The 26,107-nt window shown below is 46.0% G+C and overlaps 2 protein-coding genes across 4 annotated transcripts in view; one reads left to right on the top strand and one right to left on the bottom strand.

Annotated features, from left to right (window-relative positions):
* ACSL5 (acyl-CoA synthetase long chain family member 5) overlaps positions 1 to 17,527 on the bottom strand; it is a 45,426-nt gene extending 27,899 nt beyond the window's left edge. Inside the window, exon 1 of one of the 3 annotated variants that reach the window (XM_040486433.1) lies at positions 17,363 to 17,527. Coding sequence is in view for 1 of the 3 variants with exons in the window: in XM_040486435.1 (XP_040342369.1) it covers positions 14,959 to 15,091 (133 nt within the window). In the remaining 2 variants the exon portion in view is untranslated. Of the gene's footprint in view, positions 1 to 14,958; positions 15,196 to 16,860; positions 16,973 to 17,362 lie in introns of those variants that run through there. The other 2 variants (XM_040486434.1, XM_040486435.1) reach the window with 2 other exon arrangements.
* A 7,085-nt stretch (positions 17,528 to 24,612) lies between these two features.
* The window catches only part of LOC121037478 (guanylate cyclase 2G-like), a 46,779-nt gene continuing 45,284 nt past the window's right edge, over positions 24,613 to 26,107 (top strand). Inside the window, 1 exon segment of the mRNA XM_040486924.1 lies at positions 24,613 to 24,737. Within this exon segment, the coding sequence (XP_040342858.1) occupies positions 24,613 to 24,737 (125 nt within the window).

Here is a 26,107-nt window from a genome sequence, read left to right as displayed (position 1 = left end):
AGACTGGGATGACTGTCCCCAACTCCTTGGTGTCTTCCACATTGTGTTTAGGGGAAGAAAAAGACGACAAAATAAAAACAAAGGCAAGGCCCCACAGGTGCTAGGTCACATAAGGACTGGTGGTGCTACCTACTGTGACCGCCTGCCAGGATTACGAGAGCTGGGATTTTTAGAATCCAGCCTGTCCTGGACTTGTGAAGTGGCACTCGGGGCGACAGAATGTGTTCAAGAGCCAGCCACCCCAGGCGGGGAGGCGGGGCCGCCCCAGGGAAAATTATGAAATTGACAAAGCAGGTAGCAGAGCTGAAGCGAGGAGAGACCTGCTCTGTGCTCACCCATCCTGCCACCGCCAGCCTGGTTCCTGAGCTTGGGGACACTGCCACAAACTAATAGCTTCTGATCTGGGATTCTCTCCTCTGTCCTAATCTCACCTTCAAATTAAGAGATTCTTACCTTCACTCTCCTTCTCACCTGTGAGAACAGCCTGTCACATTGAGGACTTTGGCTCCCTTCTTGCAGACGGCAGATTTACATTTTAACAAGAGATTTTGCAAATGTCATCTTCAAAAGAAGGGCTAGAGGTGAAATTTCTGTGGCAGGTGGCAGCCAGGGATGCGGGGAGGAGGGTGGTCGAAGAGTTGGGCAGACAGCACAGAGAGAGGCAAAGAGAGAGACAGAACCCATGACCAGAGCAAAGTCAGCACCTGCTGTCGACCCGGGCTGGTTGTTACCACACGGTAATGTGAACCCACGATCACGAGATCATCAGATTTTGTTCTCCCTAGAAAACCTAGCACACTGGATTTTTACGAATCCTCAATTTTAACTACAGGCCCAAGCAGTAAGAGTCTGGTATGGGATGAACAAAAAGACATCTGGATTAATCTGGACCATGGTCTGTCAATTCTTAAGCCTTCCTTTCAGACATACTGAAGTTATACAGCCCACAGATGTGATGAGACTGGCCACTTGGATACAAACAAGGGAGATACTTATGAAAGCCAAGCCCACAGCTTCAGGAGAATGAAGTACCTTGCTTGCATTGGCAAGGGATTTTATTTGCAGAAGACACTGAGAGATATATCTGTCAAGTGAAATAGCTTACTCACTTTGTTTGCTATTGTAAATCAGATATTGAACTCAAATAGGACATGTGCAGAATATCAGACAGCTCCTCTCTGCCTCTCCACATTGTTAAAAGTTTATTTATTTTGAGAGCGGTGGGGGGGGGGGGGGCGGGCCCCCGGAGCAGAAAGAGAGCGAGGCAGAGAATCCCAAGCAGGCTTCATGCTGTCAGCCCCTCACAAACTGAACTGTGAGATCATGACCTGAGCTGAAACCAAGAGTCGGACGCTTAACCGACTAAACCACCCAGGCGCCCAGCCGTTTTAAAATGTACAATTCAGGGGCGCCTGGGTGGCTTGGTCGGTTAAGCGTCTGACTTCGGCTCAGGTCATGATCTCACGGTCCATGAGTTCGAGCCCCGCGTCGGGCTCTGTGCTGACAGCTCAGATCCTGGGGCCTGTTTCAGATTCTGTGTCTCCCTCTCTCTCTGCCCCTCCCCTGTTCATGCTCTGTCTCTCTCTGTCTCAAAACTAAATGAATGTTAAAAAAAAAATTTTTTTTTTAAATAAAATGTACAATTCAGCAGCATTTAGTACATTCATGATGTTGTACAACCATCACGTCTAGTTAGGTCCAAAACATTTTCATCACGCAAAAAAAAAAAAACAAAACCCAAGTGCCCCTTAAGCAGTTAGTCCCCCTCTCCCCTTCCTCCTCAGCCCCTGGCAACCACTGATGTACTTTGTTTCTGTGGACTTACAAATTCTTAATATTTCACATAAATGAATCGTCTATATGGGACTCTCTGTGTCTGACATTTCTCAGCATATTTACAAGGTTTATCCACGTTATAGCATATATTAATACTTCATTTCTTATGGCTGAATAACATTCCATTGTGTAGACAGACATTTTACGGATTCATTCATCAGCTGGTAGGTATCGGGGTTGTTCCTACATCTTGGCAATGGTGACCAGTGCTATGAACATTTGTATGCAGATTTTGCTTGAATACCTATTTTCAGTTCTTTACGGTAAATTTCTAGAAATGGAATTACTGGGTCACATGGTAATTTTACATTTAAACCTTTTGAAGAACCACCAAAATGTCTTCCACAATGGCTGTGCCATTTTACATTCCAAACAGCAAAAGACAGTTCTGATTTCTTTATATCCTCACCAACACTTACTATTTTCTGGGGGGTTTTGATAACAGCCATCCCACTAGGTATGAAATACCATTTCCCTAATGACTAATGACGTTGAACATCTTTTCATATGCTTGTGGACTATTTGTATTTCTTCTGTGAAGAAAGATCTATTACAGTCCTTCGCTCATTTTTAAATTGGGTGGTTTGTCTTTTTGTTGTTGAGTTGTAAGAGTGCTTTACATATTCTGGATACTAGACCCTTATCAGATATATGATTTGCCAATATTTTCTCCCATTCTTTCTTTCTTTTTTTTTTTTTTTTTTTTTTAAGTAGGCTCTAAGCCTAGTGTGGGCCTTAACTCGTGACCCTGAGATCGAGTCAGATGCTCTATCAACTGAGCGACCCAGGTTCCCCTGCTCCCATTCAGTAGTCTGGATAGCCTTCTTAAGGCATACACATATTTTTAACCTTATGATGCTAGTGCCAGAGAGGATTTGCAACTATATCACGTAACTCTCTCATTGTTCAGTTGGGAGAAGCTGAGAGCCCAAGAGATGGTAAAACCTTTGGGCTACACCACTACTGAACTGGGAAGCTCTGGTTATCATCCCAACCTTTAGAATGAATCCATTACAATTTCCAGATACGTTCAAGTAAATGAGGAGAAAATCTACTGTCTCTTTTGTCACGTGTCCTTTGTCACTCAAATGACACTTCTGGTTCAGTCATTCCGTGGAACCCTCCACAGGGAGTTGATGCGGCGGCATTTCCTTCTCTCTTTATATCACTATTTGGGAAGGAATGGAGGAGGGGAAAGTGTGACGGTGGCAAAGAGGAAAGAGAGCTGTGTTACACCGTACGTAGGAATGCCTGTTCCAGGTCATCTACAGATTGTTGAGCAAGCCATACTACACATTAAAATGGTTAGGATGGCCCCAGGTGGAGAGCTTCCTTCACTTTTTGACGTGGTGATAGTGACATGCTGTAGTCCCTTACACCAGCATGTCCATTTGTCCCCAGTCCTCCCCTTGGCTCCCTCCAGGGTCTTCCCTCCTCTGTGGTATGAAGTCACTCGTCTCCTGGCTCCTGACACATTTGGTTCCCAAGCTAGCTGAAGGATACCTTCTACCTTTATACCTGCTTGCAAGCTCCCAGGACCAGCCCCCGTGTCTAGGTTATGACTACCCCATATTCAGCTCAGAGTTTTGCTCCTTTGAGGATTTGGGCCACCATTTCTTCATGAAGTCTCATTTTCTGTGAATGAAGTCCCCAAATGGACCCTTCTACTATTCTAGTTTTTGGTCAACTATATTTATTGCCATGAAGCTTTCAGGTTATCTTCGACTTACAAATATTGTTTTGTAGTCCCTTTTCTTTGAAAGATCTTATTTTTCCTACATGAATTCAGGTTTCCACCCATATGTCAATTCCCTTCAGGCTTCTGTATTTGCTCTTCCCTTTGCCTGAAACACTATTCCCCGGATCTGAAACAGTGTGTAATACTTATAGGCTGGGCCTCAACTCAAATGTCACCTCCTCAGAGACTTACTCTCTCTGATCACCCTACTTAATATTGCCTTTTCCAGTCCAGTCACTACCACAGAACCTTGCTTTCTCTTCTCCATGATACTGTTCACTATCTGAAATAGTCCTAGTCCCTTATCATCCGTTGTCCCTACTGAACTGATGTTCTAACTAGAACAGAGATTTTTGTTTTGTGCACTATTGTATCTCCAATGCCTCCACCATTTCTGACACATAGTTAGCTTTTGATGAGTGGTTCTTGAATAAATGGCCAGTTTTCTGGTTTAGAACTGTCTGCTTTAAATCCTCTGTTAGACCACGTTTCCCTTCCTAAAACTCAAACTCCCAAATCTTAGATCATCAAGAGTCACTCTGGCCAATATTGAGATAGGTACTCCCATATCAGTATTTGGCACAGTATTGGGTTAGGAATGGTAGGGGGTGAAAAGGAGGCATTTCTAACACATACCCAGGACTACTCAGGATGAGTATATACCTCTGAGCTTGAAAGACTCTACAAGATGAATCTTATCAAATGATGTCATCTACAGTAGTAAGTGAGCAGGAAATCCAGCCTAGAAAAAATAATTGTGTCAAAGAACAATAAGGCAAATTATCTTTGCTTTTAGGCCCAAAGAACTAACTATTTTCTGTGTGGTAATGAGATATAAATTGCAATCATAAGCTTTTGGGGAAAAAAAAAACTACCTTCTAGAATAGTATACTAATTTGGATTTAATTGGTTTCTCTGTTCCCCTACATGTATGGACTCATTTTGTGGTGATAGAGAGCTCATTAAAAGGGAGACCAGAGTCCCCAGGTTCTTATTCCCAATTAGTTAACACATTCTTCTGTACTGAATCACTTAGTTTCTTCTAGGGACTAGGTCACAAGCCTTTACGACTCATAATGACTCCAGAGGGGCCTGTGTGTTATTTAGGAGGCTGTATATGAAAGTTATGCTTTCTTAGTTGGGCTTTAAATCACCTGCCCAGGCTCCATTGTTAGTTTCCCTAAATCCCTGCCTCCCCCTCCAATGTAGGAAGCTTCCACCTCAGTTCTTAACCACATAGTTAATATTTCTAGACAAATTCCAAAGTAATGGCAAAAGGTCAACAGAGCGTTACAAACACAAAAAGCTTCATGAAAATAACTTTTCCTTAATATGCAGTGAACATGAAGCAGATGTGCATTCTATTTCAAGACCGTTCACCCAGTATCTTCAGAGGTCTGGAGCTAAGGGTTTTCTACCTTTTCTTACACCAGTTTACTCTTCTGCATCAAATATAGTTTTCTGCTTTTGAGAAATAAAAGATATGATCCTGTTTCTTAAACCTTAAACAGTCAGAAAACCCTGCTATTGGATAAGCACTGACTTCAAAAGAGGGTCAATCTCAGCTACTCATGCTGTTTAAAATGATGTAAAGGTCAGAAGGGCCAACATTCGGTTATATCTGAGATAAAATTTGTTGTCATATTTCCCAATTTAAAAAAAAAAAACAGCTGAGAGGGGAGTCCTAAAAACTCTCTAAGGAAATAAGAGGCAATTAGAAGCCATGAAATAATTCAATAACGTGGCTAGGTACCAAATTGGTAGCTAGATACTCAATAGCTTTCCTTTATTTCATGCAAATAGCTGATTCAAAAGTAATGGGGGAAAAGTCATTCACAATAGCATATATAAGAGTAAATGTGTAGGGGCGCCTGGGTGGCTCAGTCGGTTAAGCGTCCAACTTCGGCTGAGGTCATGATCTTGTGGTCCATGGGTTTGAGCCCTGCGTTGGGCTCCTTGATAACAGCTCGGACCCTGGAGCCTGCTTCAGATTCTATGTCTCCCTCTCTCTCTGCCCCTTCTCCACTCACCATCTCTCTCTCTCTCTTAAAAATAAACATTTTTTTTAAAAAGAATAAATGTGTAAAGTCTCTGTTTAAAAAGTTTAGATCTGAGGGACATAAGAAAGGCTTGAAAACTGGAAACGCATGCTTGAGATAGTCAAGAGGACCCCGTATCCCTAAATGTATCTATACATTTAATGTAACTTTAATAAGAACCAACAGAATTACTTGGGAAATGAAAGGTTGATTCTAAAGTTCACCCAGAGGGGTGCCTGGGTGGCTCAGTCTGTTAAGCCTCCCACTTTGGCTCAGGTCATGATCTCATGGTTCATGAGTTCGAGTCCCGTAGCAGGCTCTGTGCTGACAGTTCAGAGCCTGGAGCCTCCTTTGGATTCTGTGCCTCCCTCTCTCTCTGCTCCTCCCCAACTCATACTCTGTCTCTCGCTCTCAAAATTAACATTTAAAAAATTAAAAAAAATAAAGTCCACCCAGAAAAATAAAGCGTATTAATAAAAGTCAGAAATTTTTTTTTAGAGTTTATTTAATTTGAGAACAGACAAGCACTAGCAGAGGTAGGGCAGAGAGAGGGCGACGGAGATCCCAAGCAGGCTCCACACTGTCAGCACGGAGCTTGATGCCCGGCTCAAACCCACCAACTATGGGATCGTGACCTGACCCAAAATCAAGAGTCAGAGGCTCAACCGACTGAATCACCCAGGTGCCCCAAGAATCAGAAAAGTTTTGAAAACCAACAAGAATTGGGGCTGGGGGGGGGGGGGAACCAGAGAGTTCAACATTACCACATTTGCTTCTGATAGAGCTAGAGAAGTTTTCTATTGATCATGAATACACGAAACTCTGAACAAAATGATCCTGAAACTCCCAGGGGATATATTCACATATACTCAATTGCATTTCAAATAAAGATAGATTTTTTTCACTTAAAAGTATCAAGACAACTGGCTAGCCATTCAGAGAAAAGACATCAAGCTGATCACTGTCTTACCCCCCCAACAAAAATTAGCTCAAGATGGATCAAAGACTTAAATATGAAACAATGACAACCGTAAGAGTATTTGGGGATAAAAAGTATGAGAGAATGTTTTCTTTTTATAATTCTGGTAGGAGGAAGACTTGAGATAGACACAAAGCCTAGAAGCTGTAAATGAAAATGTTGGCAAGCTTACATAAAATTTTTAAAAATATTTGCCTTGCAGGAAAGATACCAGAGACAAAGATAAACTGGGAAAAGTATCAAATACTTTGCCTATCTAAAGAGCTCATTTCCTCAATAAGGAATGCTTAGAAGTCAACAAAAAACAAAACACAACAAACACAATAAAACACAAAGCAAAGGTCACAACCAGAATGTTCACAGCAAAACATTATTTATGAGAAAGACATTCATCTTTGCTTATCATTTAATAAATGCAAATTTAAATGAAATGTCTTTTCCCCCACCCATAAGAGTAGCAAAGATGAAATACTGTAAAATGCACTGTTAGGGAAACGTAAATTAGGTGCAGTCTCCTTAAAGACGTGCTCATTGCCTTCTAACACAATTTAAAACGTGTGCCCTTTGAACTAATGACCCTACTAGTGACTCATCCTGTAGAAAGACATCAGTTCTATAAAATATATTACAAATGGCTATTCAAGGTACTGGTTAAGAATGTGGGCTCCGAGTCAGATTACTTGGTCTCCTACCCTGTGTGAATGTCTTTGTTACCTGCGTTAGATAACCTCTGTGTGGTTTCTTTAAAAAAAAAAAAAAAAAAAAAAATTTTTTTTTAATCTTTATTTTTGACAGAGACAGACAGAGACAGAGTGCGAACTGGGGAGGGGCAGAGAGAGACAGAGAGGGAGACACAGAATCTGAAGCAGACTCCAGGCTCTGAGCTGTCAGCACAGAGCCTGACACGGGGCTCGAACTCACAAACAGCGAGATCATGACCCCAGCTGAAGTTGGATGCTCAACCGACTGAGCCACCCAGGTGCCCCTGTGTGGTTTCTCATCTGTAAAATGGCAATTAAAATATCTTCTTCGTGATTAAAGGAGTTAATGTACCTGTAAAGTACTTAGAACAGTGCCTGGTATATAGAATCAAGTATCAGCTATTCTGTTCACTATTGTTACATCTACAGGATTTTTTTTTTTTTTTTTTTTGTTATAATGCGGGAGACCAGGAAAGCCTACCTTGATAGGAGAGTAACCAAATAAATCAGAGCACTGTCACACAGTGTGCTCTGGGCAGGTATTATAAAGAATAAAGCAGATCTGTATGTACTGATGTGGAAAGGGCTCTATGATACATTACTGAGTAGAAAGAAAAAAAAACCCACACTTGGACAAATGCCTATGTGTTTGTGTTTCTGAAAGTATATTCCTCATATGAAAGGCTGTATGGAAGAAGAGAAATCATGAGTGGATTTTCCCTGAAAATTTCAAGTATTCAATCATTCAGCCAAGAGATATTTAAGGGCTTGACTGTATATTGGTGTCATTCCAGGTGCTGGGGACATGGCAGTGAAAACCCTGCCCTTGTGGGGTTGTATTTTCTCGGGGAGTTTGACAAGTCTGACCAATGACTAGATTGCATAGTATATGGAATTAAAAAAAAATAGAATCAGGGAAGAGGATTGTGGACAGCAAGGGTTAAGTTTTCAAGCAAGTCTCATGAAGAAGGTAACTTGAGAGTAGGCGCTGTTTAACGTGAAATACGCGTGCTTTACTGCTTTAAAAAAGAGGAGCAAAAACCCAAGAACAAACAAGAGCTCCAAATGACCCCACCTCGGCCTGAGGCAGCTGATCGAGAAAGTTCCACCATCTCGGTTGTTGACATTTCATGTGCATGTGCCTGAGAACGTGGCCTCAGCTTCATTTCTGCAAGTGCAGCCTTCCCACCACCAAAGCCACACTGAACGTGGCCGTTCTGAGCGCTCGCATTGTGTGCAATCCTCTTAGCCACAGAGTGAGCCGGTTCGGACAGCAGCGCTGGGGGTGGAAATGTTTTTCATCCATTTCTTTAACAGATAAAGAGAGCAAAGGTGAAGTTTGAGTCACAGGGCCAAAAGGGGCCCTGAAAGGGCACCTTTCAACATTCACTGCAAGGAGCCGAGAAGAGGCTGGTGTAAGATCCTGACCTAGGAGATGGCAGTTGACTTTCCAGCCAGTCACCGCTGCCCAGGTGCTCAGGCCACCACTCGCGCCAGCCTTCTCCAGCAAGCAGTTCCAGGTCACCAGACACAGACGGCTCTCTCCATCTGGGGCCTGGCACCCAGTGTGCTCGGAGGCACACACACCAGGTGATGTCCCCAGGCAGACGACAGAGGGCCGCCTCCTCTCCACGGGGTCAGGCAGGACAGAGCAGGGAGACTGTATTCCCAAAGGGGACCCCTATGAAGTCCCGGGGGGTGACTGAGCGGTCATTTCCACAGCATGGAAATATTCTGTGAGTGTTTAATTAAAACAGGAAAGCGAGATCAAGGTCACACGCCTTGCCCTTCCCCGCCCAAACGCTAGGCCATAGCCAACAACTCCAATTTGTAAGGCAGCTGGCAGGGAGAGGGGGAGGGTTAGGCTTGAAATGGTTTTCCTGGCCTGCGAGCAAGCACGCTATAAATAAATCAGGATGTTTTTAATGCATATCCATGGGTAATATCTTTGCTGCTGAATCACACAGGGAAAGCTCCAGGAACCAGAGCTCAGGAGGCTTGTACGAATCAGAGGCGGCTCCGTTCTATCCTGAGGTTTGGGCCTCGGGAAAGCTTCCTGTGACTCAGTGGACGCCTTGGCTGTGAGTGTTCCCAGGCAGTAGCTGTCTGAGCCTTCAGGGTCTACTACACCCTGCACAGAGCCTGAGGTCCAGCAGGAACCCTCTAGGTCCCAGCGAGTCACTTGCTCCTTTTGCTTACCAATGGCACAAGTTCAGAGGAGAGAACGAGTGAGGAACATCTGTTGAAGCAAACAGGTTGCAGCATTCAGTCCTACAAGGACCCAATGTGCTCCTACACACACAGATGGGGCAGAGGTGGCTGAGCCCTCTTCCGAAACGTCACAGCCAGGGGCCACGTGCCATGACATTGACCACACCAAGCAGCTTGACCTGAAGGAGCTCAAGGGTCACTCATTCTACAAGCATTTGAATATTTGAGCACCTACTATGTGCCAGGCAGTGTGTTCGGCGTGCGGAAAGCACGCTGGGACTTCACGGTCAAGGAGGAGATAAAACCAATTCCCCAGGCAGTAAACAAATGCTTAATGGCATATACACCGGTCTTGGCAGAATCTGGTGGACTGGAGAGGTCCACGTGGCAAGAGAGAGATTTACCCTCTATACTTTATTTATAAAATTACATATTTTGTTTTAAAAAGGAAAACAAAGGTCTTGGACCAACTGTGTGCCCAGCACTTTGCCATGTGCAGAGAAACACTTAGAAGACCTACCCCCTGCCAAGAGCCTATTGAACACACTTACAGAAGGATTCAGTGTGGGAGACGCAAGTGTAGACTGGACTAGGTGAAGGGGGCTGTGTGGAGACTAGACTCTCAAGGATGTGTGGCTCTCGATCTCCTAGGTTTATGGCCAGTGGTGTCATTTCCAGGGTCAATCAAGGAGGATGACCCCACCAATTAGGCCAATGGCTAATAAGTCCCCAACTAGGATTCTAACCATGATTCTGTCACCAAACCATCTTTCTCAACTGTCATCTCTGTCTCTCCGGTTTTTTTTCCACAGAGAAGGGAGGGGAGGGGAACACCCAGATGTGGGGGCAGAGGTAGAGTATGACTAAAGGCGCTGATGTGGGACAAGCATGATACCTGGGGAAGGGAAATAGTGAATGGGTGTTTCTGATGCAGGTAGAGGATCCCTCTTGAGTTGAAAGGAAGGTGGGGGAGAAAAAGCCTCAAGAAGACTGAAGGTGACAGTATCTGGTGCCTGGTGGAGCCTCTATACAACTCAACTAGAGCCATTTCAGTTCATAAATACCAGAGAGCCCTAGGGTGCCAGGCCTTGCCCTGTTGAGTAGGATTTAACAAAAAAGCCCTCATTACATTAAATACCACAAGCCTCTTAACTCGGTCCATGAAGACACCATAGGATGGTTGAGCCACCCATAGGCTGACCCCCAATCTGGGTCTCAGATTGACACAGTCAACCTTAATCTACCAACAAACCACAGCCCAGCAGCCCTACCCTGAGGAAAACCTCGTCTCAACAAACACCCCTCAAGGCTTCCCAAGTGTGTTGCTCATTATGAGAACGGGGGTCAGGAGGATCAGCACCAGAAGTTCACAGGACTTGATAAGAGAGCCTGTAAGAAGATAGTCTGGACAAAGTGCTCGGCCCCCATCACCCATGCAGGAGAAAAACAGTGAGTTGAAACTTTGTGAAAGGGGCCTTCCCGCCAGAGCTCCTGCAGAGTCAGCCCTCAAATTACCTGGTTGGCCGCCGGTCATAAGTCACCGGATTCAAAGTGCAAACCACAAGCTTTATGGCCAACAGTCTCATTTACAGCAACAAACTTTCAAGGCCATTGCCCTTCCAGGTGCCAGAGCAACAGCCCTACCCCTCGCGTGGCCCTGGGGATAGCTACACAAAGTCAGTGGTGTCAGTTTCCCTCAACTGCACGCAAAAGGAGACAGGTGATCATTCCTACTTAAAAGGGGTACTGTATACGGAGCCCTCTAGGCACTGCTGGTCATGAGAGGTCCTCAGGAAGCCGGGATCTCTTTCCCACTTCCGCTTCCCTCCGTCCCGGACTCCTGGCCAAGTACCAGGTGTCCTACCCGGAGGCTTCCTGAAGGAGCAGAAACCAAGACCTTCATATTGTCACTGCCCTCCACCTTGTGAGCCAAGGTCTTAGCAACTCCTCGTTTCTATTTAAACGAAGGATTTCTCGTTGCAGAGGGCATGATGCACCTCTGAATTCTGACCCAGCTATCTCCTCCGAGCCTACCCCACCCCTGCATCCTCTTCCACAGCTACCCACCACTTCACACATCCTAGAGGAGACTGACCCACGGAGACCCAGAGTTTGGCTACCAGCTCCCCCCAAGAGGGTCAATACTATGGCCTGACCACAGAAGTACAGGGGCTGCTTCGCCTTCCAAACTCCAAATCTCATGTATTTATTGAGACATCATGGATTAAGAGCCTAGGAACTATCAGGCCCTGTGTCCTGGGGAAGAGTGAGTGAGAGAGCCCTTTTTCGATGCAGAGGCATGGTTGCTTAAAAGAGATAAAGACCTGGACGTATTTACAGCAGGTGTGCTGAGAACAATGACGGCTGACTCAGGGCTGCTGGGGACAGGTCCCCCTTGCAGGGTGCTGCCACACACGAGAACCACCTCAGACTGCACCCCAGCCGAGGGTCCATGCATCTACTGGCCAAAAATAGGAAACAGACAGGACAGAAACTTCATTCCTGGTTAGTAAACAATTGCCAAATCCTGGTTTGGTAAGTCACCTTCCCAGAGACAAGAGGATTGTTTTTTCTTTTCCCAGGTGCAGTTCACATACCATCAACCATTTAAAGTGAGTAATTTCAGGGAGAGGGGGCGCCTGGGTGGCTCGGTCAGTTAAACGTCCGACTTCGGCTCAGATCCTGATCTCACGGTTCGTGGGTTCGAGCCTCGAGTTGGGCTCTGTGCTGACAGCTCAGAGCCTGGAGCCTGCTTCGGATTCTGGGTCTCCCCCTCTCTCTGCCCCTCCACCTCACCTACTTGCATTCTGTCTCTCTCTCCAAAATAAAAATACATCAAAAAACAATTTCTTTTAAAAAAAGTGAATAATTTCGTGGCATTTAGTACATTCAGAATTTTGTGGAATCAACCACTTCTATCTAGTTCCAAAATACTTTCATCACCCCTAAAGGAAACCCTGGGCCCATTAAGCAGGTACTCCCGATTCCTTTCCCGGTCCCTGGCACCACCCACCAATCTGCTTTCTTTGTCTATGGATTTGAATGGGAAGGATTTTCGAAAGAGAGATTTCTCCCAGTTTCTAGTTCTTTCATCACTAAACTAGACCAGACTCACTGGAACGGAGGCACAGTTTGCCCTTCGGTACTACACGAGCCAGGATTCAAATCCCAGTTTCTACCTTTCCTTAAGTGTGTCCAGTTTTTGTACTTGTAAGCCTCAGTTTCCCCATCTGCGAAACAACCCACCTGCCTCCCAGGACCGTTTCAAAGATTAAAAGATAACCCCGCCAAGACTAAGCCCAGCCCTGCCCCATAGGAAACAGTCAACGAACGGTAGCTGTAACATTGGCAGTTCTAGAAAAATGTCAACCTGAGAAGCATTAATAAGTGTGTGAAGTCAAGATCTGCCCAGGTCACCACACAGGAAAACCTTTTCACGAATGCAATTTTCTAAGAGATCTGAAGAAAGGCTAACTCTGCAGCTGACTGGTTGGACCATGGTTTTTCGTGTCACACAGACAGCTTCGATCTCTGATGTTGGAAAAGCTACTTATTTCCCTGAGCCAATTCTCTCAGCTGTAAGATGGTGAAACCATCCAGGTCATAAGGTTGCCTTAATGAAATGTTAAGAGCAGCTATTATGAGCTGGTGCTTAACTCTAACTGGCCTCATCTTCCTCTTCTCCATTCATTCTCAGACCCCGAGCCTCTCTATAGAATCTGTGGCCCTCACTGCATGTTTAGCACAGAGGCATTCGATCATATACTAATATTATAGTAGGTGTTTTTGCCCTGAACTGTTAGAATATAGCCTGAGAGAGAAGACTATGTTAGGTCAGGACCTAGCCAAATACCTGGCTGAAATATTCTGTTTGGCCTTAGCTGTGTGTTGTTGTTTTAAATTAAGTTGGAATGTGTTTCTATCTGGGGGCACATCTACCTTGCATTTTGCTAGAGACCCCACCATCTGCATTTTCTTACCTACCATCTATTTAACTCTATGATCCGCCTGTTCTATAAATATCTGTGGCCCTTGTTCTAATTTTTTGTTCCTTTTATTGTGTCAAGCACACAAGTGACGCCCACAAGAATTTAGACCATGCCTCTTCTAGGAGGATTCTGTGTTCATCTCAAATAGTCATCAATTGGAGGGGACCACTACAGAGTAACGCCCATGCTGCAGTAGAAAGGGAGCGTTCAGGTGAAACCAATTATTCTGTTTTTATTTTTTACTAAATAAACCTTTTTTTTTAAGTTTATTTATTTTGGAGAGAGAGAGAGAGAGGGAACACACAAGCAGGGGAGGGACCGAGAGAGAAAGAGAGGGAGACACAGAATCCAAAGCAGGCTCCAGGCTCTGAGCTGTCAGCACGGAGCCTGACGTGGAGCTTGAACCCACAAACCGTGAAATCATCGTCTGAGCCGAAGAAAGATGCTTAGCTGACTGAGCCACCCAGGTGTCCCTAAATCAATCTTTTTAAAATCAAATGACATTTTATTATTATTTTAAGTTTATATATTTTAAGAGAGAGCATTCATGCAAGTGGAGGAGGGGCAGAGAGAGGAGGAGAGACAGAGTCTCAAGCAGGCCCGACACGGGGCTCGACACCACAGTTGTGAGATCATGTCGTGAGCCAACATCAAGACTCGGATGCTCAACTGACTGAGCCACCCAGGTGCCCCTAAATTGTCTTATTTTTTAGGACTCTGCTGCTGTTAGAGAATACCAATCATCTACAAATTGGAGCGATAGATCAATAGATTCAATCTTACTTTTCAAACCACCAAAGAAGATTAATACCCACAGAAGGTAGCAATCCCCAACCATGGAGTCCCTTCCCAAAGCTCACTCTTTTTTTTTTTTTTTTAAAGTTTACTTATTTTGAGAGAGAGAGAGATATCAGAGAGGGAGATAGAGAATCTGCACCGTCAGCACGGAGCCTGACACGGGGCTCAAACTGGTGAACTGTGAGATCATGACCTGAGCAGAAACCGAGAGTCAGATGCTTAACTGACTGACCCACACAGGGCCCCCCCCCCCAAGTCCTTGAAGTTCACCTTAGATTCAACATGTGGCCCTACCCCTTAAAACTGATCTAAGTCCGTTCAGAAACCATCCATCCCTCCCTCACCCATTAGCTCTCACCATAGGAAGGAGTCAAATTTCACAATGAAAACTGAAGAGGTCTCGGTTCTGGTCCATCTCCTCCAAGAGAGACAGGTGAAAGAAAATCCAGTCCACATGCCCCACATTCCCCCTTCCCTTCACCCCTCCTGATAAGGACAGTTTAAAAGTGTCCATTAGAGAGCTGGGAGAGAGAGAGAGAGTGCTGACACGTGCCAGGCACACAGCAGGCTTTAGACTGGCTGAAGCTGGGGGTTGGGGCGGCCCCTCGCCTCTGCCCCATGCTCACAAGACCCCTTGCTAAATACTCCCTCAGGAAGGTCCCCTTACCCTGTGAAGGGGTCGCATCTGTTGGCGCTTCCTGCAAATGGGGTCTCCTGGCTCCGGGTTCCTCCTGGCACAGAATCCTTGTCCCTCTTCCCTCACCCCCAGTTCCTCCAAGGATAGGCTGGCTCCAGAGCATCCATGCAGAGGGATGGCTCGGCTCCCAGCGTCCCCAGTTGCGCCCTGTGTGAGCTGTCCCGAGTCAGGCCATGGCCAGGCTTTCTAACGTGCTCCGGGACTTCACTTCCTGGTTTTTCTTTCGCAACTGAAAGTGGAAGCATTCTGAGCAGGAGGAGAAAAGCCGCCAAGCTGCCTGGCTCCTTTTCAAAGCCCTTAACCCCAGCTCCTAAAGGCTGAAACAAAAGCCAGCCCGTATCGCACCATTCACCCTTGGCTCCTGTGACTGACTACCCTGAAATGAAGATCACAACAAAACTGGACTGACTTGAGGTGCCCGGAGCAGAGCACCCATGCCAGAAAGGGGACACCGCTCCCCGCCTCGACTCCCAGGACAGGAAGGTCCAGCCCGCTGTTGCATCCCTCCCGATGGTGGGGCACCTGGCACAGTGTCACCCTCCTCCAACCTCCGTCCTCCCTCCACCTGCCTCAGTCCCCCAGCGCTTCTGATAAAGCCAGTGGAACCAGCAGTGACAGTGACCCAGACGGAGAGCTTTTGTTCTTTTCCTCTGACACAATCAGCTGCCCATCCTTTTCACACCTTGAAATCTAAATTAAAAAATCGATCGTGCTGCCTCCTCCACCTCCAATTAAAGCTGGGAACTTTTGAAACCACAGGAAGGCAACGAGTACGTATGTCCTTAGCTGTCCAGTTGATCTCGTATCTTGCAGCTTCTGGAAAACCCACTGTACGTGCATGAGCCAGTTGACAGGAAAAGGCAAGTCACTTCTCAGTGTTACTGGAAAAATTGTTCCGAGTGTGCAGACCCCTAAAAGGGTCCTGGAGATTGGTCTGCAGGATGTCAGAACCTATAGTAGCTTCAGAGGATTCACCTCGGGCTGGGGCCACAAAAGGGCGCAGGAGCTCCCATTCTCGGATTCGGAGGCAGAAATCGTGAGTTCTCCGGCTTCTTCCTCCTCACCCCCCACCTTACCTCCCAGATGCCCAGTGGTCCCTTCAGGAAGGCTCATGGTAAGTCTGACACAAGCCTGACCCTTTACCAGAGCTAGATGAGGGTTCATTTCGCTCTACAGAGAAGAGATCCTAAAAGCCTCCAAGCTAAAAAGCAGCCAGGGCGAGCCAGGTCAATCTCGGACAATGGCACCTGATCCCTGGGCCTCACAGGAGCCCCACTTTAGACATAGAAGAAAGACCAAGTACGGGAAGAGGAGGTTAGCCACCCTGTCAGTCTAGCTTATTGGTCATTTCGTGGCTGGAGGGACACTTGGCATTGCTTAGTTTCAGGAGCTCATTCCTTTGAGAAGTAGCTCCGTCCAGCAGAGGTCAGAGAATGGCAGAATGGATGCTAAGTCTCAGCTATTCTAATACCCTGAGTGCTGGCTTCTTTTACCAGCTGAATGGAAAGCGCTCAGGGCCAAATGAGCTTTTCCTTTTATTATTATTATTAATTAATTAATTTACTTTTTACTATTTTCCTCCAGGTGCGGGCACTCAAGTTGAGAAGTGCCTCGATCTTTTACAAATTCTAGCAGAGTGGCATTCCCATTCGATCGTATGCACCCGTCAATAACACTCCCAAGATTTCAGGAAATAACGGGAGGTTTTGACAACACAAGAATTCTGTATTCTATAGCAGCAGCCTAGAGCGACAGGACTGCCCAGAAGTCTAGTCTTAGCCACACAACCTGCGAACTAGGTATCCCGGGCCAAGTTGTTGAACAGCCCACAGACACTTTATTCATCTATGAAATGGGAACAATACCACTTACCTTTTAGAAGGTGGTGAGCAGATGAGGTAACACAGGTCACACACCTAGTACAGACCTCAGCACCCAAGGGAACGTCTGCTGAGGACTCTCTCCCCCCAGTCCCTTCCAGATGGGAATCCCTGCCATCAGCAGCTGGCAAATAGCCCTTGTAACCATCCTGACACAGAAATTTTTGAATGGAAGATGAAGGAGACATACTTCTTGGTTTTGTAACTCTTAAAATGTTTGTCTATTTTAGTTGGATTCAGTGAAATTAACAACTTTCTCTTCCAAATCCACCTCCTTCCAGCATTCACACAGCCTTGATGTCTCCACACCTTTCCACTTGGTTTCTGCTTTGCCTCCCCACAAGTCAGCTGAGATTACTACTAAACCAAATGTAATTTCATATAGTAAAAGATCTCCAAGGCTGAGGAGAGGCATGTGTCTTCCCTCCCCACCCCTGCCCTTGCCATCCTGTCGGTGTAGAAACCAGAGAGTAGATAGTGTTATTGCAGCTTACCTTGTAGGAATAGGCTCACTTTCCCAGGGCCAGGAAATGAACCCCTGACATCCGGCTGCACTGGTTCAGCACCACATTCAGACACCTCTGTCCTTTCCTCGGCTCCTTCGATGAGGCCACATCTGAAGCCAATGCGTGCTGCCCTGAGAGTGACCAAAGACTCTCCTGGAACCTTTGTACCTGTTGCAACAGAGGTTCAAAGGTAGAAGTTAGCTGTTCCAACACTTGAAATAACATCCAACAGCGAGAAGCACAGAATTTGGCAAAAGGTTAAAACAGAGATGGTTATGCAAGGGCTTAAGAGGAAGGAGAAGAAAAAAGACAGCCCTCTGCTCAGAAAGCTAACATGCAACAAGCAAAACCTTTATAAAGCCCATACCTCAGGGGAAAGAAAGTGGACAGACAGGGCTTGGCATCTGCCTTTGGGACAGAGTCCCTGAGACTGTGATAGCAAGAGGGAGGTCTAGCGCACAAGAGGGAAAACTCGTTCCTTGAGTTGTGGTTGAGCAAAACATGAGAAGCCATGTTAATTGGCTCAAGCTAGGACTTTACGGATCAGATAAGAGAAGTCTGCATTTCGAGATCGGCCTTTTTCTAGAAGAGGCCAGTGACCCCTCCAGAATTAGAACATCTCCAAGACAATGCGATAAGGCAAGTGACTCTAGCATCCAGACCGAGGGACAAACTTACCTGGGTCATATTTAGAATGCAGAATCATGGATACAGGCTGCACCTCCCGTGGATTTCTCGTGTGCCGGGCCAGCAGAAACTCGTGGAAATGCTGCCCTAGGTTTCTTCTCATTGGATTCAGTCAAGCAGCCAGTAATATCAAAATCAGAAGCCAGTACCGCTTCCTGTTGACTACTGTGTGAAACAGTGGCCGCCACATTACCAGTGAGGTCTTATTAGGTCACATTCTCATCCAGGTCTTAGGTGCGTTAATTCTTGAAAGTCACTTCTTTGCACACAGCCCTAGTCCTGCCTTAGTACCTGAAAGAAAGGGGCTTTCTCAGAAGTGACTAAAGGAGATACAATTCAACTAGAACTGAGGCCATAAGTCACACCTGATTGGATTCATGCCAAGTTGTGTTAACTAGCAGCCTACTGACGGCATACCTGCTAGAGAGCGAGTTACTCCAAGCCGGTGGTTCTCAGACATCAGGGAACATCACGACCCCCTGGAGAGCCTGTTCCAACACAGCTGGTGTCAGAGCTTCTGATTCAGTAGGCCTGGGTTAGGGCCTGCGAATCTGCATTTCTAATAATTCCAGGTGATGTGGATGTTGCTGGTCTGGGAACGACGCTAGGAACACACTCGGAGCCACTCTGCCTTCAGTGAGCCCGACTGTTGAGATGTCAAGAGGGACTGGGTTTGGGGTAGTCTTGGTTATGGTGACCCTGCAGTTGGGGGGCGGGGTGGGCCATTTGGCACAGAGTAGAACTCACCGTGTGCTCCAGAAGAGAGGTGTTACTCAAGGTCAGTAGGCAGACCAGTCCCAGAGCAGCGCTTTGGCAATAACAGGACGTATTGCCATTCCCTGCCCCACTCCTCATGTAAATATATATCAAAGCCGCACAGCATGACACCTAGACAAGCCATGTGGGTATGAGCACAGGCATATAGGGGGCATCACTTGATCCAACAAACTTAGCTTTATTCTTAGGGTACCTGAGACAGTAAAAATGAGAAACAGCTGAGGCATGGACTTTAGTAGGAGAGGGGAGTCCAGAAGCCAGGTCTCCAGTGCCCCATCTCTTGATAAATCATTATTTCCCATAGCATCTCACTTCACAAAAACACGTGTGAGCTAAGGCTTCTATACCACATCCTCTATTTCTCCCCCCCCCCCCACCCCTTCCCACAGCCATATGCATTTAGAATTCAATACAAGCAAACTCCTTCTGGGTTTGAGCTCCCATAACCCTGACAAAGTGCAAACCTTAGTTATTGTTTTAGGTCATTTATAGGCAATGTGCTCAAGATGTGAAGAGTCTGACCCAACAGCTACAGTTCGGACACACTCACACATGGTGCTCTGGTCAGTGTGTTTACATGCCCTCCCCTTTGGTAGGGACAAAGAAACGACAAATCGCCTACACAACAGTCCTAGAAGACCAGGAGCCAATACTCTAGGGTTTTGTAATACAGCCTTGAAAAAGCCAAGATACATCTCAGGATAGGGGCTGACAGCTCCTTAGAAACAGAACCCAGGTTTTCCCCATTTTTGAAAGCAGGGAAAGACAGACCTTATAAGCAGGTCAACTTCTTAAGTAGCCCCACAGTGCATTGATGAAGCTCCTCCCAGTTTGTAAAACTTTCCCAATCTATCTTTTAACAAATCTGTGAGGTATAAACGGGGACGCTGCCCTCAGCATCCAAACCTTCGGTGGCTATTGGGGCCCGTGACAAGGGCAGTTACGATTCGTGGCTTAAAGAACACTTATTTAGGAAGGACCTTTGCCTGTTCTAACAGCTAATGCAAGTCTTTAGAAGTAGGGCAACATGACCCAAGAAGAAAGAGAAGAGTTCTAGACCTATCAACTGAATCTACTCATGTTAACTTAATACTGATGGCTCAGAAAGAAAGGTGAGATGTTCCTCTCTAGAAGTGGCGGAATAGGAAAGACATTGTGGTGGCACAGAGTGGGGGACTGTGAGGGACTGACCTTTAGCTTCCCACATGGCAGAGCTGACTTTGAAGTTTACCCTTCTACTGAGATGTGAAAAGGAAGGGGCAAAGTTCCTTAAACTCCTACCAAGGGTGCCTTAATCAGCCATTCCAGTTATCAGAACTCCATACCCACCCTTTCCCTGGTTATCTGATGTTTCAAAAGGCTTATGGCATTCAAAGTACACCTTGCCAGGTAGCAATCCAAGGTTCTCATGCCAGCTCCTTTCTGAAGGCATTCGAGATGTTCATGAACATTACTGCGCACCTCCCGTGGGATAGCGCTGTTCTAAGAACTTCATCTGCATTATCGTATTTAATCTCACTGCATCTCCATGAAGAAGTTGTTATTTTGCAGAAGAAAAGCTGAGAGGCCAATTAACTTCCCCAAGGCATGTGGCTAATAGCGGACAGAGTCTCAGAGTCAGATATTGAATTGAAGCAGCCTGGAGTCCAGAGTTCAAGGGTGTATCTATGAGTATGATCCATTCGATGAACCCTATGCGATCTTGTGTATATATAACTACACACACGCACACACACACACACACACACACACACACACACACACTTATCTTGGGAACTTTCATTGGTCTCCCAAAGAAAATTAAGAACCATGGTCCTAGAGGAAGCAGGACACAATGCCAGCCATATGGTTCTGATGCCAAGGATGAAACAACAGCTACCTTTTCCCTCCTCAGAAGGGCTTTTTATCTGCCTGGTATCCTTCCTGCCACTGAGCTCATTTCCCATGCACGGCCTCACTTCACACAACTAGAGGGGCCAATACACTATACATCCAGCTGCGCAAACCTCAGGTTGTTCTGCTCAGTTGTCACAGCTCCATGCTGGGCCCTGCTATCAATCCTGCACCGTGGGGCATCACTGTACACACGGAAGAAGCTGGCCCCCAGCTCGTTTTCATCAACCTGGGTCATGGACAGCTTGGGCACCCAGGCTCTTGAGGCCCACTTGCTCATTCTTTGTGGGAAGGAAGTGTTACTCAAGCACAGCACTTGGTTGACGAGAATGATGTTTGCACAGATTGCAATAAGAAGTTTTCCCTAACCCCAGATAGGCCACCCCCCCCCCCCCCAAAGAACACACACAGCAAATTGCCTCATAGACTTATTCTCAGGTTCATGATGTCAACAAGGTTGGAACACAGTGACACAGGCAACTTTCTCCTTTGTTAGCAAGAGCTTTCCAAGAGCGTTTCTGAATCAGACAGAAAGTGGAGAGATCCCCAGGAGAGGGGTCAGCTCTAAATTCCCAGAGCCCACAACAACCCTATAAAAATCATCGCTGTTTCCTGGCAGATTAGAAAGATAGCTCAGAGGGAAAATGGAGATCTGTGTGGTCCAATACAGTAACCAGGGGCTGCATATGGCTGCTGAGCACTTGAAATGAGTCAAGTCCTGGGGCGCCTGGGTGGCGCAGTCGGTTAAGCGTCCGACTTCAGCCAGGTCACGATCTCGCGGTCCGTGAGTTCGAGCCCCGCGTCGGGCTCTGGGCTGATGGCTCGGAGCCTGGAGCCTGTTTCCGATTCTGTGTCTCCCTCTCTCTCTCTGCCCCTCCCCCATTCATGCTCTGTCTCTCTCTGTCCCAAAAATAAATAAACGTTGAAAAAAAAAATTAAAAAAAAAAAAAAAGAAATGAGTCAAGTCTACATTTAGAGGTGTACAAAACACACACCGAATTTTGCAGACTTAGTTTGAAGAAAGTAGCATAACATCCCCGATTTTAAAATGCTGATTACATGTTGAAGTGATAATATTTAGGATGCACTAGACAAGTAATTCTACCTGTTCCTTTACCTCTTGTAATTATGCCTGCTGAAAAATTTAAAATTAGGTATGTGGCTCGCACTGTATTTTCCTTCAACAACACCGATTAGGCCCATAAGTCCTCGGCCTGATGCCTACGGAATATAAACAAAAGGTGGCATCACCCAGCGGCAGCAGCAAATGTGTTATAACTGCTCTGGATGAACTTAAAGGCAGCAGGGTCTTCTACCTGTACCCCTGGTTTACACATCCAACAGAGTTTATGACTTTGACTGAATCGACAGTCCCTTATTATAAAACTGCTAGCATTCCTATCATTCCCTGAGTGTTGTTCCATGCCAGACACCGTGCTGTGTGTCCTACACCTAGGACTCCATCTAATCCTCACGTGAGCTCATCAGGATAACTACAAATAAGGAAACCAAGGTTTAGACACTGCATAACTTGTCCAAATGAGCTCAAGTCTCCTTCCAAACCTGTGCTCCCAACCAACTCACTACACTGCGTCCTCCAGGAGAGTGGGTGACAAACAGTAGATGGGGGACATCAATACTCGGGGAGGTATGCCAACACCTCCTTCACCATGCCTTCAAGGACATGGTCCTCTGCTCCGCAGTCTTGGTTCACTGGGCTCTCTGCATGAGAGAACAATCCTGAGTGTGTGGCTAGAGAGCCATTTGGGAACTTTTCACATGAGTGGTTCAGGAATATCAGGAAGTGGGAGGGGTTCTGGTCTCTCCAGACAAGAAGCCAAAGAGGGTGGAGGAGTCAGAAGGGACATCCTGCCTTGTTTCACATGATTACATACCAGAGAGAGGCTGCCCAGATGACCAGCCGGCCCCTTATTGGATGGAGAAGCATATCGTGCTTAGGAGTTAAGTGTATGCTCACCAGAGAAAGATGTATTAAGGCAGGGGCAGGCTCTTTATTTGCTCAGTGTTTGGGACACTGTGGCACAAAGGTGTTCTCGGAAAACTTACAATTTGATTGAAACTGGCTTGGGAAGTAATTGTATCACTGTTAATCATTTAGGATCTTTGATTACTGAGCAGACAGCTGCCCTCCCCCCCCCTCCCCCACCCCGTCTGAATGTTTTGGCTCTTCAAGCTAAGGCTTTACTGGGGGGGGTCAGGAGCTGTCATCTGGGAGATAGGATTGAAGACCACAAAATAAATATTCAGATCAGAAATATGGCATTTAGGCTGGACCCACCTGCTAAACTTCAGGTTATCCCTGTAGCCAGAAGAAAATTTGAAAGTATTGATCAGAATCCCTAGAAGGTGAAAAGCACTGGCCAGTGTCAAAGACACGTTCCTGGTGGAAACAGGTGTGAGAAAGAACACCACATCACAGGTCAGAAGAAGTCTTTTAGCAGCATAGAATAAATATCAGGTGGTTGAGGTATGTAAGAGGTCACGTCCCTGTGAAAGAGGAATCTTTGCCCCTCGTGTAAACATTTTCAGACACATGACTGGCATGTCTCCCTCAGAAAGCCAAGGTCAGTGGTCCATCCTTGGCCTGGTAGGAGAAGCATGCTCATGGTTAACTAAAGGAATGGCTTTGGAACCAAGGAATCCGCCTTGTTTCAGTTTTGAGAAACACAAGTTCAACCTTTTCTCCCCTTTCCTATGCCTCGTCGAACACTTACTTACTAGAAGCTTCGTATTAACTGCATCACAACTATTTACAAGAGCTGAGAACACAACGAGGAAGTTGAAAGTTCACACTGAAGAGGTTAATAGCTACCTTTTCCTTGCTCTTACTTCCAGGATGGCTAGTATAAGGTGTGCTAGATCTCCAGGAATGCTTCATTTAGGAACCTGTAAGCAGGACCTGGAACGAAACTTGCTGCCATCATCAAGCACGGAGCACTTGGTTTGCTAGAAATCTACCAGAGTCCTAGGGTTTTAGGACAAGAAGCTCGTAAGGTCAAAGGGCTCTGGCCCCTGCCATTTTCCTACTTCACCAATAAGAAAACGGAGGCTCAGATCCAGTCTTACTTACTTGGCAAAACCTGAGGTTGATGCCTTTGCTGAGAACACACAACGAGATGCGAGAGAGTGTGGGAGAACGGGGGTGATGGTTGCCTCTCCTTCGGTCTTTCCCTCAAGGTGATTACAGGCTCATCTTGTTGTATTCCAACACCTTCTTCTGCTTCTGGACAAGTTCAGATCCACACATTCCAAACCTTTAGTTCTTCTCTACACGTGGTTAGGCCACATATTTATAAATTGAAAGGAGATGGTGGGGGCTGGGGGGAGCAGGAGGGGAGGGAGGGCCGCTAGAAAAAAAGCCAGAGGTCTTACTAAAACTCTACCACCCTGGACGCAGCTAATCTTACCTGATCATGGATATTGAACAGCTGGCTCTGAATCTGGTTTATGGCCCAGGCTGGTCAGCATTGAGGAGCCCATAAGTCAGGCTAAAAGAACCCTCCCTCTGCAATAATCTCTTTAGGAAATAGAGATGGGATAAAGTAATTAGGAATCAAAGCACTACCCCACTGACATAGAGAACCAAACTCTGTACCTCTGCTGGCCATGCACAGTCTACCTTTGTTTTAAGCCATCATCAGGTGGCACAATGTAGCTGCCCCAATCCACCACCGTGGCACTGGTAACTTGCAGGCATGAGAATCTCCGAGAGTGGAGGCGGGCTGGAGAAGCAAAGTGGAGAACCTCGTACCCCCTCCCTGACACCACAGTGCCTATGGGCCCCTTAATCTGCTTTTAACCTCAGGCCTTCCCACTCCAGCCAGTCAAACGCTTCACACAAAGTGGGTGGGCCCGTAACCATGGCCACCTTTCCACATGATGATTGCCATTACCTGGGCCGTTGCGTCTGTTTCTCTCCCACTCTGAGGGCAATGGAGAAACGGAAGGGACTGAGCTCAGCAGAGAATGATCAGAGCCTACGGAGGTAAGCCAGGTGCCTAGAGGTGTGTAGACTCAGGCCTCTGTGAGGTTCTTCTGGCCTGAGACTTCAGATACCATGGGTTAGAGCCCATGCTTTTCCTCCCCAAATCCAAGTCTGTAGGGTTTAGTTTTTATTTGTTCCCCCCCGCCCCCATCTCCCAGGGAGAGAAAGAGCATGCATGAATGGTAGAGGGAGAGAGAGAATCTCAAGCAGGCTCTACTCCCAGCGCAGAGCCTGACAAAGGGCTCGATCCTACGACACTGAGATCGTGACCTGAGCTGAAGTCGAGTCTGGATGCTTAATTGACTCAAGCCACCCAGAGGCCCCTGGAGGGTTTATTACTAATCAAAACTTTCACTTTTCTTTCTCATTGCAGACATGAAGACAAAAAACATGAGAAGGAAAGTAAAGAGAAGAAAAAACACCCATATAATTTCCCTCATCCAGAGAGAGCAACTTACAGTGATTTGGTGTATGCAATCTTTGCTATACAAACTTGTGTGCCTCCTTTAAGAAAATAAAAATGGAATAAGGTACATGCCACTTTTATAGTGTGCTTCCTCACTTAATACGATCTAAGTCAATAAATGTACATTTAAAATATCATTTTCAATGACTGCATGATCCTCGATCATATGGGTTTGTTCCATGTTACCGATCCAGGCCCCTACTGTTAGACATAAAACTTGTGTCTAATTTAAAACAATTTTTTTTGTTAATGTTTATTTATTTTTGAGAGAAAGAGAGAGCGCGAGTGGGGCAGGGGCAGAGAGAGGGAGACACAGAATCCAAAACAGCCTCCAGGTTGTGGGCTGTCAGCACAGAGCCTGACGCGGGGCTCGAACCCACAAACCACGAGATCATGATCTGAGCCAAAGTCGGACGCTTAACCAACTGAGCCATCCGGGCGCCCCGTCTCTAATTTTTTAGATTAAAATTTTACTTTTAATTCCAGTTTAGTTACCATACAGTGTTATATTAGTTTCAGGTATACAATGCCATTGTTACGTTTTATCGTATGATCTTATTCTTTAGGACAGATCCCCAAAAGTGGAATTTCTGAGTCAAAAATGCATATATCCTAAGGCTTTTGGATGCATGTTGAAAAACTGCTACCAACATTTCTATAAGCAGCATATGTCTGTTTATCAGACCCTCACCAACACTGAACCTCACTGGTATCTTCTGGTTTTGACCATACCCACTTGTGAGCACTTACAAATACAAAACATATTTATACTTATTATGATTAATATTAATTTGCATGTTTAAAGGCCCAACACTGTGTTGGATCTGAGGATCCAAAAGGGGACACATACAGTCATCTTGGCTTCACAGTTTCTCAGAAAAAGACACTCTGTAAATGTGAAGAA

This window comes from Herpailurus yagouaroundi, unplaced genomic scaffold, assembly GCF_014898765.1.
Source record: "Herpailurus yagouaroundi ecotype Mexico unplaced genomic scaffold, PumYag 163, whole genome shotgun sequence".
Lineage (NCBI taxonomy): Eukaryota > Metazoa > Chordata > Mammalia > Carnivora > Felidae > Herpailurus > Herpailurus yagouaroundi.
This window is presented reverse-complemented; position numbering and strand designations above follow the sequence as displayed.